The sequence below is a fragment of the Melospiza georgiana genome, chromosome 6, assembly GCF_028018845.1.
Source record: "Melospiza georgiana isolate bMelGeo1 chromosome 6, bMelGeo1.pri, whole genome shotgun sequence".
NCBI lineage: Eukaryota > Metazoa > Chordata > Aves > Passeriformes > Passerellidae > Melospiza > Melospiza georgiana.
Window position 1 is genome coordinate 55,592,870 of NC_080435.1, and position 15,602 is coordinate 55,608,471.

General features: G+C 37.9%; 1 protein-coding gene across 1 annotated transcript in view; it reads left to right on the forward strand.

Annotated features, from left to right (window-relative positions):
- ADSS1 (adenylosuccinate synthase 1) overlaps positions 1–14,680 on the forward strand; it is a 28,334-nt gene extending 13,654 nt beyond the window's left edge. Inside the window, exons 3-13 of the mRNA XM_058025948.1 lie at positions 824–886; positions 1,630–1,680; positions 2,024–2,090; positions 2,477–2,584; positions 2,943–3,024; positions 3,914–4,040; positions 4,952–5,106; positions 6,821–6,945; positions 8,602–8,699; positions 9,825–9,974; positions 11,389–14,680. Coding sequence (XP_057881931.1) covers positions 824–886; positions 1,630–1,680; positions 2,024–2,090; positions 2,477–2,584; positions 2,943–3,024; positions 3,914–4,040; positions 4,952–5,106; positions 6,821–6,945; positions 8,602–8,699; positions 9,825–9,974; positions 11,389–11,441 — 1,079 coding nt within the window. The 3' untranslated portion in view covers positions 11,442–14,680. The remainder of the gene's footprint in view (positions 1–823; positions 887–1,629; positions 1,681–2,023; positions 2,091–2,476; positions 2,585–2,942; positions 3,025–3,913; positions 4,041–4,951; positions 5,107–6,820; positions 6,946–8,601; positions 8,700–9,824; positions 9,975–11,388) is intronic.
- Positions 14,681–15,602: the final 922 nt, after the last annotated feature.

Sequence of the window (15,602 nt, forward strand, 5' to 3'; positions counted from 1 at the left end):
AATCATGTACAGACTGTTCAAGAAATGAGTGTAAGTTCTAGTGAGTCATAGAGTTTCAGTTTTGTTCCATATAATAATTTCCAAATGGATAACTAGAATCTATTAAAAATTTTTTCTTTCAGCTAAATATGGTGTGTTGTCTTGCTTTCCTATTTACTCCCTCATCAATTAGTAACGACTATAACTTGAGTTATGCTAAATTTAGGCTGAGACAGGCTCTTGCATATATTTCTGACATTCCCAAGAAGGAGGCAGCAGCTGTTTCCAGCCCACTGCATCACTAATCCTCCATGTCTCACCACACTGCTCTTTATTGCTCGTGGGTTCTATTTTGTAGCTCAAAAGCAGGGGGAAAGCATTACTAATGTATCACAGCACTAGTTGGAGCTGAGTTTAAGACAAAGACCTGAATATTGAAGAAGATTTAAATATTTTCAACCAGGCCTGTCAGTGTGGTAAGGCCAGGGAGTTCTTTGAGCTTTTCCCTGTGAACAATTGAGGCTGGAGTCGCAGGGCAAAGTCCACCCTGAACAAAGACAAGAATCTGCTTAGCTCAGCTGGCTGTGCAGCAGTCTGGTGTTCATGCCTGGAACAAACCAGCTCTGCTTTCCCTGAGCTTAGCAGCCCAGCAGCTGCCTACCCCAAATCAGGATTTATCCAAAAAGTCCTCAAGATCACTTTGTGTGAACTCTAGTTTTACTTCTTAAATAAAATTTTACATAGCAGGTAGAGGCCTTAGATACTAAAATGCCTTACAGGCCTTACATTCTAAAAATAAGTGGTTTATTCCTTGCTTTAAAATAAATCATTTATGTTCCCAAAGGTAATGGAGTGGTTATACATTTACCAGGCCTGTTTGAAGAAGCTGAAAAGAATGAAAAGAAAGGTTTGTATCAAGTAATTTTTAACCTACCTTTGTATTGGCAGCCAGATTGAGTGTTTTTGTAAGCTGTTTTCTGACCATAAGTATTCAGTGCACTAATAACATTTTAAATGAGAAAACAGTATTTAAAATGTTGAAATGTGTGGCAGTCTTTAGATGTATTTTCAAAAGCAGTCTTTTCATGGGTTTCTTGGAGTTCTGTGGCATTTGATGCCACATTGGAAAGAAAATCAATGCTGAAGTGTGTGCTAAGCTTCCCTTGACCTCAAATAGGAATGATTTAACCCAAAATTTCTGTGCCCAAATATAAACTCAGTTGGTTCTGATTTGAGCAAGGCTTTAGACCCTATGAACTTCCAAAATCCTCTACTTCTTAGATTGTTTTATGTTTCTATATAGAAATTCTTTATTTTCTGAGGCACAAATAGAGTTTAAGTGATGTGTTGTGTAGCAAATTAAACAAGAATATTTATTTAAAGAATTTTGTGTAAGCCACAGCATTCTGGCATTTAAGAAGTATCTTTGTCCATACCAAAATGAGAAAGCTGATAAGTCAAAAATGAGAAAAGTTCCTCAACAGAAACATTGCTGCTATTTGATATTGTCTTGTGGTTTATCCGTTTTGTCTACAGTTATCTTAACAAGAAGCCATATAAACTAGCAAAAAGACAGAAAAAGTAAAAGTCAATGTCAAAGCTCAACCAATCAGCACAGCTGAAACCCTACCTTTCTTCATCTTTTGACAGGTTTGAAAGACTGGGAGAAAAGACTGATTATATCAGATAGAGCACATATAGGTAAGTGAAGAGTGAAGGGGAAAAAGCCCTCACAAATGATTGCTTAGCTCATGAGGTTAAATTAAATTATTATTCCACAGAGCAGCTGTGTATTTGATCTAACACAGCTTCTTATTATGTTGTGTAATCTGAAGCATGATAATGGAGTCTGTGTCCACTGAAGAGTGATGTTTTACATGTTTTCACAACGTTTAAGGAATTCTCCCTCTGTTTTCACTTGAGGAGGCCTGTGCAGTGTCAATGACAGCAGAGGCACTTTGTCTTGAAATTATGGATGTCTGTGATTTCAAGAATATTTTTCTCCTTTGTTGTCTCACTATATCCATTTGATTTTCCACTGCAGTGTTTGACTTTCACCAGGCAGTAGATGGGCTCCAGGAAGTGCAACGTCAAGCACAAGAAGGCAAAAAGTAAATATTTCCAACACCCTCATTTCATTAATAGTTACACAAATTTGGAAAATCAGTGTAATTTTGGAGAACAGAAATGCTGTTTGTCTCTGAAGAGCCTTGTTGATGTTAATAATTCTTTGCTTCTATTCTGTCCTTACTTATGTTATTGAACAAACTGTCAGCCAGACTCAAGGCCTCATGCTTTACTGAATACCATAAATATTAGCAATACTTATGCAAAGCCTGAAAGCTGTTAATATATTTATTATTATAAAACTTAAATATCTTTTTATGTCTCGGACATCCTGCCCATTATATGATTTCGCTTTGACAAAATTACTTGGCATAAAGTGTATTTTTGCATGTATTTATACATTTTGAGGGGGGTGTTTCTTTTTACTTAGTATTGGCACAACAAAAAAGGGGATTGGACCAACATATTCTTCCAAAGCTGCACGAACAGGCCTTCGGATTTGTGACCTCCTCTCTGACTTTGATGAATTTTCTTCAAGGTACAACTATTTTCATTTGTAAATATTGTGTTAAAGAGCGATACATTTTGCCTGACAGATTTGCTTTTAAGGAGATGTTTTTAAATATGTGTCTGAATTATGTATATAAATTGTCTAGAAGGAGAAGAAAACTGGAAAGAATGTGTGTGTGTGTATTTCCTGTACTTCACAGAGTTTCTCATAATTTAAACTGGAATTTTGAAAATTGGGAAATGCACTGGTTGAGGTGTCAGAGTTCTGAGTATTTTCTCCCTATAGCTTTCATTATATACTGTGCATAATAAAAACTGAGTTCTTGCCAAAGGTTCTGTGATTCTGTGACTGTGTTCCTCATAGATACAATTTCAATATTTTACAGATTTAAAAACCTGGCACAACAGTACAAGTCAATGTTTCCCTCATTGGAAATTGATACAGAAGGACAATTGAAAAAGCTAAAGGTAAGGATTTACCACCTGAAATATTTATTTTAATTTTAAAAGATAAAAATGAAGTGTACCAGACATACCACTTACTGAGCTAATTTATATGAAAAATACACATGTTCATTATTATGAAAGCTTTAATAAACAGTAGCTATGCTTTTTAGTAGAATGTTCTCTCTTACTGTAGGCATTAAAGCTCTGTGGAGGATTTAACTCTCCTCTAATATTTTACTTTTTGAATGTTGTTTAAAATGACTGTTGTATCAAAGAAGTCAAGAGAACGCAGGGTGATGATTTCAATTAGTGTCCAGTGTGTCAGTGGGACTTCCTTGCTTACTGAAGAATTGTTTTTGAAAGCATGTTTCAAGATCCTGGTATTACAAGAAAATTGTCTTTTTGCAAATAAATCCAGAAGACCCGCAGGTAAAACAGCTTTCATGGATATGTAAGAAAAGAGGATATTAAAAATATCTCTTACCTTTCCCATGTTTTTTCTTATAAGTTTTTGGAGCTGACACCCTGAGGATATTTTTTAATGTTCAAAAGGGCTGATATGTTTGTCTTTTGGTGCTTGGACTAGTTCTAAGTCCTATTCTCAGTGGCTAGACTATAACACACTATCTAAAGACTATAGCAACAAAATTCAGTAGGCACACCACATCTCTGTGAACAGAAATGACACAGAAATTAAGGCATTCTAATGCCATAATAAGTCAAGTTTTCTTATATGAGTGGTTCAATAGATTGAAAGGAGTATAAACTAATGGTTGTATTTTTCAGGAAACACAGTTATTGAGGCTGGAAGCTTAGACTTATCTGTATGTTTTGTCTTTCAAAAGTGAACACAGTGTTCCCTGCTTGCAGCTATTGTCTGGGGAAGCTGACATTTGTACTCTATTTGCAGGGATATGCTGAAAAAATAAGACCCATGGTTCGAGATGGTGTGTATTTTATGTATGAAGCTCTTCATGGCTCCCCAAAGAAGATCCTTGTTGAAGGAGCCAATGCAGCACTACTTGATATTGACTTTGGTAAGTTATATTGTGAACTCAGCTTAACTCCTAAGAGATCAGTTTTGTTTTGATTTGTATTTATATTGACTTTGCAAACAGCAGGAAAATAGAGAAAATAGTCTTTCCTTAATAGGAACAGATCTCCCAGAAGTAAAAGTCATTAAAACAGAGATTGTATCATTAGCAGGATTAGTGTTTAGTGCTCAAATATTGATTTTTACTGAAGTTTATTCCAGTGCAGCTGAAATTTCACTGCAGATATTCTTGTCTTGATTGCTTTTAAATGTGTGTGCACATTGCCAAACAATCCAGGTACTCATTGCAGTGCAGTTTAGGTAATTCCTCTGCCATGGGAGGAGGATTAAACTGGTGCAGCAACCTCTGAATCTTGCCACTACAGTTGGTCTCTGCTCTGTTTTCTTACCAATAGTCTAATTAAATCAATGAAGAAAAAATTAAGGACTCAAGAGATTCTCCAGTCCAGAGTCACTGTGTAGAGATCATGAGTAACTCTTAAGACTTAGACAATTTGTGGGAAATACTCAGAGCCACTTGTGCAGAGCATTGGGAATGCCAGTCTGTGACCTTTACACCAGGCTCTCCATGAATGTAATGGAAATAATTTCTGTGATACACAGAACATTAAGAAAAAAACTTTACACAGCAGAAGCATCATATAATAGATCCCGTGCCTAATGGAGGTAATATTGAGATGCTCTTGAATTTCTCCCTTGTGTGCAATCCTCGGTGAAAGATGTAAAGGATGAATGACACATAATAAAAAGAATTTGCCTCCCTCTTTGGCTGCAGTTCCAGTTTAGCTTTAAAGCCAAACATAGAAGCGAAAACCTTCTTTGAACGGATAAAAACCAGCCTTTGTTTGTTCCCCATTGCTGACAGAGGGCTGTGCTGCTGTGTTTTCCTGGCAGGCACGTATCCCTTTGTGACCTCCTCGAACTGCACCGTGGGCGGCGTGTGCACCGGGCTGGGCGTTCCTCCGCAGCACGTGGGCGATGTGTACGGCGTGGTGAAGGCCTACACCACCCGCGTGGGCATCGGCGCCTTCCCCACCGAGCAGATCAATGTAGGTGTTGTTTGTAGGCTACAAAATGGGCTCTGCACAGCTGGCAACAAGTAACTGCGCCATGGGGTAAAGGTTTCTGTGGTTGAGATGACCTCTGAGTTATTAGAAAGTCTTTTTGTTCCCAGCCCAGCAACCAAAGAAGAAGTCAAGATTCGTCGGTTCTTCTTTTCAGGGTTGTTTGTTTTTTCCTATCTGTGTGACTGCCCTTGGGGTGGTGTTAACTTTTTATACTACAAACTACGTATACTTCATTTACAATCATTTTCCAATACCTATCACCTATGTTATACACTCTGTCTCTACTCAAAATCAATCAAAAAGTGTCACCATCCCAGCAGAAGATGGAGGACAAGAAGAAAGAGAAGAAGGACGGGACACGCCCAGATTCCTCCATCTTGCTTCTTGAACCCCCATTCTAAAATCCCAAAATTCTACTTTTTCACCCTGTGACAAATTAACTATCTTTCTACTCAAATTCTTGTGGCTTGTAACTCTTCACACAAAGTTGGTAATTTTTTCCATTGACTAAAATCAAAGGCACAGCTGTTTTTGACTCCATGCCAAGGTCTCTGAGCCATTTGCCAGGGTCTCAAATCACCCAGGGCAGCCAGAGGAATGTCCTGGGTCCTGACACAATGGGGTAAGGGTTTTCCACTGATAAATAAGCAGGGTGATAATAATGCTGAGCAATCACACCCATGAAGAGAAGAGAATTACATTATGGTGTTTGTCATGAGAAACATGAGTGTGATGATATTGCATTGCAGTGACCACACTTCTGCTGTAATGATCAGTGTGAAAACAGATGTCATCATCTTATGTAACATCATTAGGTGTATTTCAGTGGAGAGAGTTTGTTGTGGACTGGAACTGTCAGTGCATCCCAGAAGAGCTTAAATTACAACAACTTCTGTGCTTAACAGCCTGTGTTCTGTGTGATTTATAGAATAAATGTGGTGTGTGTGTCAGCCAGTCATGCACAAACAGGGCGATAAAAAGAAGGGGGGAGATTTTGGTTATTTTAAACTGTCTGCTTTATTTGCATTATCAAGAAACTAGAAAGTTCAGGATATTGATTGTGAGCTATGCAAGCAGCAATCTCTAGGGCAGTCTTCTGAATCTAATTTAAGGATTTAGTCACTGAAATCCTTTCTTTAATGGCTCAGATGAGTTGATGGTATCCTTTGGGTTTATGAATCATGAACATAAAGTTTCTTCCTTCTTTATTTTTTCCATAGTATAGCCACTGCCAGTCTGAATGGAACAACTGGCAGTCTCACACTGTGGTAGAAGCAAGGAGGTGTTTTGACCTAGACCTTGTACAAGCATTGGTCTTGTCCCAAGCATTTACCAAGTCTTGACCCCAAAAAGATGTCAAAAAACCAGATGAAGAAATTAAATGCAAACGAAATTTTATAAAGGACTGAATTGTTAAGAAAATCTTCCTATTGGATGAAGAAGGGAGAAAAGTCTCTCCTTGGAACACAAAAGTTATATTAAATATGTGAATTGAAATGCTAGCAATACAAAAATCCTGTGCATGAGGGGATTGTTAAATGCCTTAGTCCTCTCCTAGTAATTTTTTTTTCCTAAAAAAAAGCTTTCAAATTGGAAAAATTGTATTTTTCTTGCTCTTTGTCTGTATTTGTTTGTATTTGTTTTCCAGCCAGGCTTTCAGTAAAACACCATCAGCATTCTCTCTGTCTTATTTTAGGAAATTGGAGATCTCTTACAGTCCCGTGGCCATGAGTGGGGGGTAACTACGGGCAGAAAGAGGCGCTGTGGCTGGTTAGATCTGGTCATTTTGAAATATGCTCATATGATCAACGGATTCACTGCGTAAGCATCACAGATTTTGCGCTACATTTGGAAGGGATAATTTTGTGCTTCGCAGAATAAATATGTAGGTAACATTAATATAAGTCCAGTAAAGTGTCACGTTTTAAGCAATACAATGGTGCACAGTGGGCAACTGAGAATTGTCTTAAGGCTAATAATAATCTAATTCCTTTGACTTTTTTGTTTTTCAAATTAAGTGATTTTGCAACATGATAGCTGTGATTTTTTTGGTACATGTTTTCACTTTGCTTTCATCAGATGAACAGTGTAGATTGAATCAATATATTGGTTTTCTAACAGTTTACTGCAGTGTTTTTGATCCAGTGCTTTCATACTGACTTGTGCCATGGTCTAAAACCTGTTGGGTGTGAGTTTGGCTGACTCTAATGGATCCTACTTGTAGGACCAATTCTGCATTATTTGGAGCCACTGCCTTGATAAGTGAAATTAATGGAGTGATACAAGGGTACAGCAACTGGCACAGCTTTCATTCCAGGTTCATTTATTTACAAAGGTGTAGTGAAATACTGTGTTATAAATTCTGCTTTTAATGGGCCAAGTTTTATTTTCTTTGAGACCATGTGCTTCCTTGGTTGATACATTCAGACAAACTATAAATATATGCAAATGCATGACCCTGGGCATTTTAATATATTATAGACTGAAACATAATTTGATATCATTTATGCTACTAATGTCACAAAGGAACAATGGTCTTGTTCATTAATTTATCAAAAGGGGTTTTTAGCTTTGGTGCTTTTTTTAGTTGGATTTCTATTTTGCTTTATTTATTTATTTATTTTTGATTTATATTTTGCACTCCTATCAACAAAACTATGTCTTCTCTGATAACTGTGATAGCTAAAAAACATGGGAAGATTAAAAAAAGTTGAAGAACTGGCTCTATGGTGCTTCTTTCTCAAAAAGTCTCTTAATCTTTTCATTCATCATGTACTTATTGAGCACATATAGCCTGGACTATATGCACATACCTGTCTAAATCCTTAGCTGCTCAGATTCGTGTCAGGCAACATCTAGAATATTGTTTTGGAGAATTTGACTAGTTTTAAATTGCAGTTTTATTCAATTCACTGAATAATACAGTGGAATAATGCCTCTTCTCGAGGTTCCATTTTTGTCTCCTGATGTGTTCATTCACAAAATTAATAAGGTTCATTAAACTGACAGCACAGCCCAGTCACTGAAAGGCAGGATGGGATCCTTCCTAATGAGCTGCACATGTGGTTTTAGTAACCAGACTATGCTTGTTCTGTTATAAAAGTGTACTCAGTCATTCAATCTGTCAGACAGTTGTTGTGAATGAGTAGGAATAACAGAAATAGTCCCTGTCAGTGATGTTATGTGTCAAACCCATCTAAACCAGGCCCAGCAGGTGCCCCTTTCCACAGTCAGGGTGTGTTTCCATGCACTGAGCTGAACCTGTGTGAGCAGCCAAGCATTTGGAAATGTCTTGTGGTATCTCAGGCGAGTGTTCATCCCAGAGGTGTGAATCCAGTTAACAACAGTTTAATAAATTTGTGTCTTTCTTCTGTCTGGGTTGCTTGAGCTGGATTTTTGAAAGGGAAAAAAAAAAAGAAGGAAAGTATTAAAAAGGGGATTCATCATGTGTGTAACTAACTGATGTTTTTTGTGCAGTTTGGCATTGACAAAACTGGATATTCTTGATGTCCTTGATGAAATTAAAATTGGTGTTGCCTACAAATTGGGTGGAAAAAGAATTCCATATTTTCCAGGTAAGTTGTTAAACCTCTATGTTCCTTTTTTTCTTTCCTGCCTGTTAAGCCAATTTTGCTTTTTAAAATCAGACTTGATTTCTTTTTCACAAGACAATCTATGGCAATTTATGGAAATGCAGTATCTGTGTAAAGATTGCTGTACCATTACATTGGAATTTTCCATTTACTTTGCATCTGTGTACAATGTACAAGAACTTCAGAACAAATAAAATCTTTTGTTGGGGAGAGGCCCTAATGTGTTGTGCCATTAGATTTTTTATTGGCAAAATCAGGAGGCTGAAAGTCAGCAAGGCTCGAGTCAGTGACTGCATCACTGGCAATAGCATTTAATGAAGCAAAATTGAAATAAAAGCTGTACAAAAATGAGATGGAAACCAGCAGAATAAATCTGCTTCTAGATAGCTTTATTAAGCTTTATTAACAGCAACAACACTGTGATTAATAAAAATATATATTGCCCTCTCAATAATGATTCACTTTTTAGATGTAATGATATATAATGTTTTTACATTAATGATGTTTTCAAGATATACATAACAGTCTCTGCCAAGAAAAGGGGTTTGTTCTGCTGAGCTATAGGGGATTCCAGAGCCACAGGGTGGATTGGCAGCAGCCAGCTTTCCCTACACTTTTGGTGGTTCCTGGCTGTGGACATAATGAGAATTCCAGTGGGGAAAAGCTTGTAGACATCAGAGTTTTTCAGAAGACTGATTTAACCTTGTTGTGTAAAGATGGAACTTTCTGACACAGTAATGCCTTGTCTACTCTTTTATTCTATGCAAATCTGAAACAAAAAGTGGAAATACTGTAAACCTCAAAAACTCTTATTTCCTCAAAAATAAAACTGTAATGTTGTTGTTGACTCCATGTTGACAGCAGAGAGTACATTCTACAGTTTTTGGAAGAGGAAACTGCATGCCTGGATCCTCTTGAATCAGATTTATCAGGATTTAACCTCAATTAAGAATAAAGGAGTGAATGATTGAATAAACCTGTAAAAATACTATTTCCTCATCTCTCAGATTTTTGCTGTCAAAGGACTTTATTGTTCAAGAGCCATAGGTCTGTTCTCTTCAGGCAGAGCAGCTAAAATCAAATGTGACAAAAGTTGTCCTTCCACAGCTAACCAGGAGATACTACAGAAGGTAGAAGTAGAGTATGAAACAATGCCTGGGTGGAAAGCTGACACAACTGGAGCACGAAAATGGGAGGACCTCCCACCCAAGGCCCAGAATTACATCCGCTGTGTGGAAAACCATGTTGGTGTGCCAGGTATGTTCCTTTGTAGGTGTCCATATGAGGATGCCACAGCAGACAGACACAGCTCTGTGAAAGTGCTCAATTGGTAGTTGGATTCACTTTATTTGGGCAGGAGGGAATGAAAGTACCAGTGGTTGGGCTGATGGGGGTGACAGCTTGCCAAGAAGCAGCAAAGGGGGGTGTTCAGCAGGCAGGTCTGCAGTGCTGCAGAGAGCTCCAAGCTGCTGCTGGCAAGGATTTAACCAGAGGAAGGATAAACATGTGTTGTTCTTGGCAAATGGCCACCTTCTGTCAGTGAAAACTTGGGGGTCTGTGCACTGTGCTTCAGTGTGTAGTGAGGCTGATGTCCTCATCTCCCCCTTTCTCTCTGCATCCTGCACTGCATCCCTGTTTGAACTTAGATGTCTTTGTTTTGGTTTGTTTTCTTCCATTCTTACTCATACAAGGAGTTGTGTTGCATAACAGGTACAAGATTGCTTAGCCCAGTTCTTCCACTCTGGAAAAATGAGAATCTTAACATCAATCTGCAAAGGTCAAGCCACCCAGTTTTCTTCAAACCTAACTGCTAGAGCTCTCGATGTGCCAAGAGCTAGGTGTGGCATGAATGGTGGCATTTGCAAGAGAATTTCCACAGTAACAAACTTAGTCAGCTGGCATGTGTGCTTTTGTTTTCCATAAAGCACCTCAAAGGTCACATCAGTGGAGTACAGGCTGGTTACAGCCATGGCAATTCTTGTATCAGTCATGGGTCAGAAAACATCTGATAGCAGAGACTGAAACTCAGAGACTGGCCTGTGTGTGGTCAAGGACACACAAGGGATGTGTAAATACAGCTCCCCTTACCTTTACTCCTCTGGTTTGCTGTGCAAAGTCAGGATGCCTTGCTAGGTTTGATGGCTAAAGGAGACCTACCCACAGTCAATTCCATAGCATGGGCAATAAAACTGCAGTGGAACTGCTACAGTGTGGAATTTGGGGTGGCTGCTCACACTGGGTAATGTTTATAGTTAGAGCCTTACATTTAAAAATATTGCAGTATGTAGGCATCACTATCTCCTGTTCCACATCATGCAGACTTCAGAGTCTGACATAACTCTGGCTTCCTCTCTGCAGGGATGTAGCTGAACATCCTGTCACTCAAAACAATTGCACTTAAACCTGCAACAAACATTCCTGACCTTCTATTAGGCCTTTCATCTGCAATGCTTTGTGTTTATGGTATTATTACTTCATGCTTTCAAGCTTCAGTATACTGCACTTTTAGTCCAGTAGTGCAGCTGGAGTAGAGGGATGTTTGCAATGAAACTTCCTCTCTAAAATTGGTCAGTCTGTAGTGAAACATGATGAAAGGTGAAAATTACTCCAGCTCATTGATTACAGTGTTTACTCTCAGTAATTGTTCTAACAGATGTGTTTTCCTCCCTAGTGAAATGGGTTGGAGTTGGGAAATCAAGAGAGTCGATGATCCAGCTGTTTTAAACAAATGAAGAACTTCAGTGATGAGAAGCACAACTTGGCGTTCATCGGTTCCTTACTGCTTCCTCTTGAAATGGAAATGCTATTTAAAACAAACAAATTCTTCTAGGAATTAAATAGAAAAAAAAAAAAAAACATATATTCTGTATTGTAACATTTTATTTAAGTTCTCAGTAAATTCAGTGTAAAATCTCCTTGGTGTCCATCATCAAAAAAGTACTCCTAACAAAATATGGAAATATTTTTTTTCAATTGATCCATGTTACTATTTGAAAGTACTTTACACCTATGTAGTATTTCTCCTTGCTGAAACCAGTATCAAGCCTCATGAGGTAATTATTGGGTAACTTTAGAATTGTGAAGCTTGGATTTTTTCTTCATATGTTAAAATATCTGTGTATCTGGGTTGGCAGTACTACAATAGATACCATGCACAGAAATTGGTTGAATTATAAATATTTTCAGTTTATAAAACACAGCAAAGTTAGGTGAGTATTTTTGACTGCACAAAGCAAGGCAAACACAATTATGTGTAATTTTTATATAATGTTTTTTGATAGCCTACTAAAATGAATGGAGAGCAGCTAAAATGTAAAATGTATTTATCACAAAGCCCATTCAAGTAACTGAGATAACATCTGTAAAGGGGCCAAATTGGGGAAGTCTGACCTGTTTAATAATTCTTTGAACTATTCTGAGTACTAACAAGCTGGAGACTGTCAGGTGTGTGGCCTCCCTTTTATGCAGTAGGAAAAGGAATGAGTGAAGGTGGAAGGAGAGTCCTCAGGGTACAAAACACATGAAAAGAATGGAGCTGAAACAGCACACTGCATTTTCTCCACAAACCTGGGACATTTCTTCCTGCTAGTGCTGTGATTGAAGTTTCCCAAGTTCTCCTGTGGTACTCTGTTGAGGAACTTGGGACTTGTGGCTCTGTAAGGCTTCCACAGCTCAGAGGTTTCCAAGAATAAATCAATGCATGACTCAATGATGACTGCTGCAGTATTTACACCCCACACACATTTTGACCTTCCTCAGCAAAATGTAATGCCTATTTATAGAAGGGGATGACTCGTGGCAGCCAGGGTTGGGACATGTAGAAGCTGTGGAGAGGTCCCAGAACCTTCAAGAATGCAGTTGGACTTCTTTGTGGATCTTCTAATTTGTAGTGGTTATGCATCAAGAGCTCTCAAAAAAGGCCCACCTCTTGTAGAAGAACAAGATCATTATAGAGACAGAGTTACTCCCTAACTGCAAAATTCTCCAAGTAGATGTTCCTTTTTAATATATGTCTCAAAGAGCTAAAACAATATTTTTGTATCATTCCCATGGGGTGTAGAAATGGCATCACATCCTCAGTGGTGCCATTATGCAGTGTGTAAAAACAGCCCTTTTCTGACATGGTAACTCCAAGGGTACAAAACAATGACACTTGGCATGAAAAATGGGGAAAAAAGGAAAACCTGTCAGGAGAATGTGCCATACTCATCCCCTTTGTCTCATCTCACTCAGTATCAAATAGCAAATAATGTTCAAAGCCATTTCTGTCAAAAAACACTTTTAAAAGTATCAGTGCAAAGGACTAAATGCAACTGTTTCTGGATGTTTTGCTGCTTGTAATGCAGAATTCTTACACCATCCAGTTCTGGTGCAGTCTCTCCATGCCCCAGTTCATTATGGAGTCTGGCTTAATGCACAAGCAAATACCTTTTGTCTCTTAAAAAACCCGACAAAAAAGATCCCAAAGCTGTGAACCTTACTTCTGTTTTAACTCCTTTGTCCATCTTTGACAAATTGTTTAATCTCACTGCTGCTGGTTTTGCAATCTGTAAAATTGCAGTCAATAATACATCCTCACCTCTTCAATACTGCCTTTTGGAGTTCCCTGGGTCAAGCCCTGCAGTCCTTGATCTGAACTGAGGAGGAAGCTCTCCCCATCATAGTTATAGCTGTTCTGATGAAAGACCAATGAGATTTCTGACCTTATTTAATGTTTGCAAAGCACTTCTGAAAGGTACTTGCTAAGTGCTAATTATCACAAGCGCTGTGAAGTGGGCCTCATTCATATGAGGTACTTGAAGCATAAAGATGCTTGGAGATACAGTAATTAAGTTTTGTTTTCACACGGCTTGACCCTGTGACATTTGCCTTCTGAATGATCTAGAGCTGTTCCTTTTCTTGGCCCCATCTTCCTCATGCATTTGTGCTGGGAGGTGGCCACTATATTTAAACTTTGGTTGATTTATAGGCAAAGTCCACAGTGACTAACGAGCCACTTGGTGTGCTGAATAACTGGATTAAATTATCAACTCCAAACTGAGTATTTGGCATATTGGAGACAATAGCTTTTATAGCATAATTTTCACAGGATTGCTTTCCATCTAATCTTTTTATTTTCCATTTTTCCATTAAGTATCCATTAAATCCACATGGCTTGTCCTTGATTTCAAGGATTCATCAAAAAACCCAGTGATGTTGCCGTGAGCATGATGTAACAGGCAATTATCCCATGACTTACTCTGTTACCATAAAAATAATATCATGCATTTCATTTCATAGCATGGCTATTTTAAATAAAAGTTCTACTCCTATTAAATTTTACATGTGCTGTCATTGAGTTAAATGTGAATAAGTTCAGGCTTTTATGAAAAAGCTCTTTAATCTACTGAGAGACACAGTGCTTAATAGGAACATTTTAACATAAATTTCCTTTAATTTTGGCTGTTTTCCATGTATGTTATTTTGTATTGTTTGGAATTTCATTTAATAACAATCACTGTGATTAATTTAACTACTTCTTTCTCCCCAGCCAAATTCAATAATAATGGCTAAAACTGGCTTATGCATCATCCTGTTTGATATCTGGATGGAAGAATAAGGGAAAATGTTTACTGAAAATCCATAATTTGTGGTAAAGATTACAGTTTTTTAAAATAGCAGTTACAGATTCCCTCCTGCACAGTAATGTTTTTGAGATATTTTCTGACACTTACAATATGGCCTTCCTAGTGAGATTTACACTTCCTAACACATTCAGGATAGGATTTTGAAGCTTTTGTATTCGGCTATATATGGTCTTACAGTTCTGGCATAATGCACTTTATAACAGGAAAGAAAATGAAGCATTTCCATAGTAATGTGCAATCTATACTTACACCTTATGCAGATTTTTTCAAATGATTTTTGATCCACACCTGTTTATTTTGTCCTTGAAGATGTATTAAAACAGATTTGAAGTAACAGTTCTTGGTCTCTATTCCTCTTATTCTTTAACAAAATAAACTTCATACAAAACCTGGTTTAATATTTCATGAATTTTAGAAAATAAGTAGCAGCATTAGTGAATGAAGGTAAGTTTTCTCTCAGTCTATAGATTTTCAGTGCTTGGCCTTTTTTCACAAATTCCACAAACTTTGTCTCCCTTTCCCATTCACGGACTAAGCAGGGATCTACCTTTACCACTGGGGTTTGTGGTTAGTCATCTTTAGTTAGCTCACCTGAGTCACCAATGGTTTCATAAGGAAAAATACATTTGCTAAGTGATGCAGAAACTCTTGCAATAAAAGTTGGTTCAGAACAACTGATGGGAACTCCACGAAGCTGTTTATCAGCAACACTGAGAGAAAGCAAAGATAAACAATTACCACCTCTAAAACTGACTGGGCTTCAGGCCTTCAGTGTGTTAGGGCTTCCAGAAGCCTCCATAGAAACCACTCCTTTTCTGTTTTAGAAGGAGTCAGAAACAGCAGGTAAGTGTCCTTTCCAGTAAATGACAGCAGGTCAATGCCTCACACAGCACTCAGGGCAATGCCTGATACCTGTGAGAGACTTGATCTGCTAATTAATTGTATTTCTTTATTTCCTTTGCATCAGTTATATACATATATGCACACACATATGTATAATTTCACATAGAATGGTCTTTGGTAGCTGAAGCATCTTAGGCAGTGTCATCTAAATTCATGTCAGGCCGGCAATGCCAAAGTCAAAATACCAAACAACCTCCAAAAAACCACACACCCAAAAAAAAAATTCAAAAAATCTCAAGCTGGAGAGCTGTGTCTGATGTTTGGGATGGAGGAAAAAAAATACATTCCTGCCCCTAAGCTCTGACAGTAATACTTTACATGGGGTCAAGCTCTAGCCCACTAATTATTCCCTGTG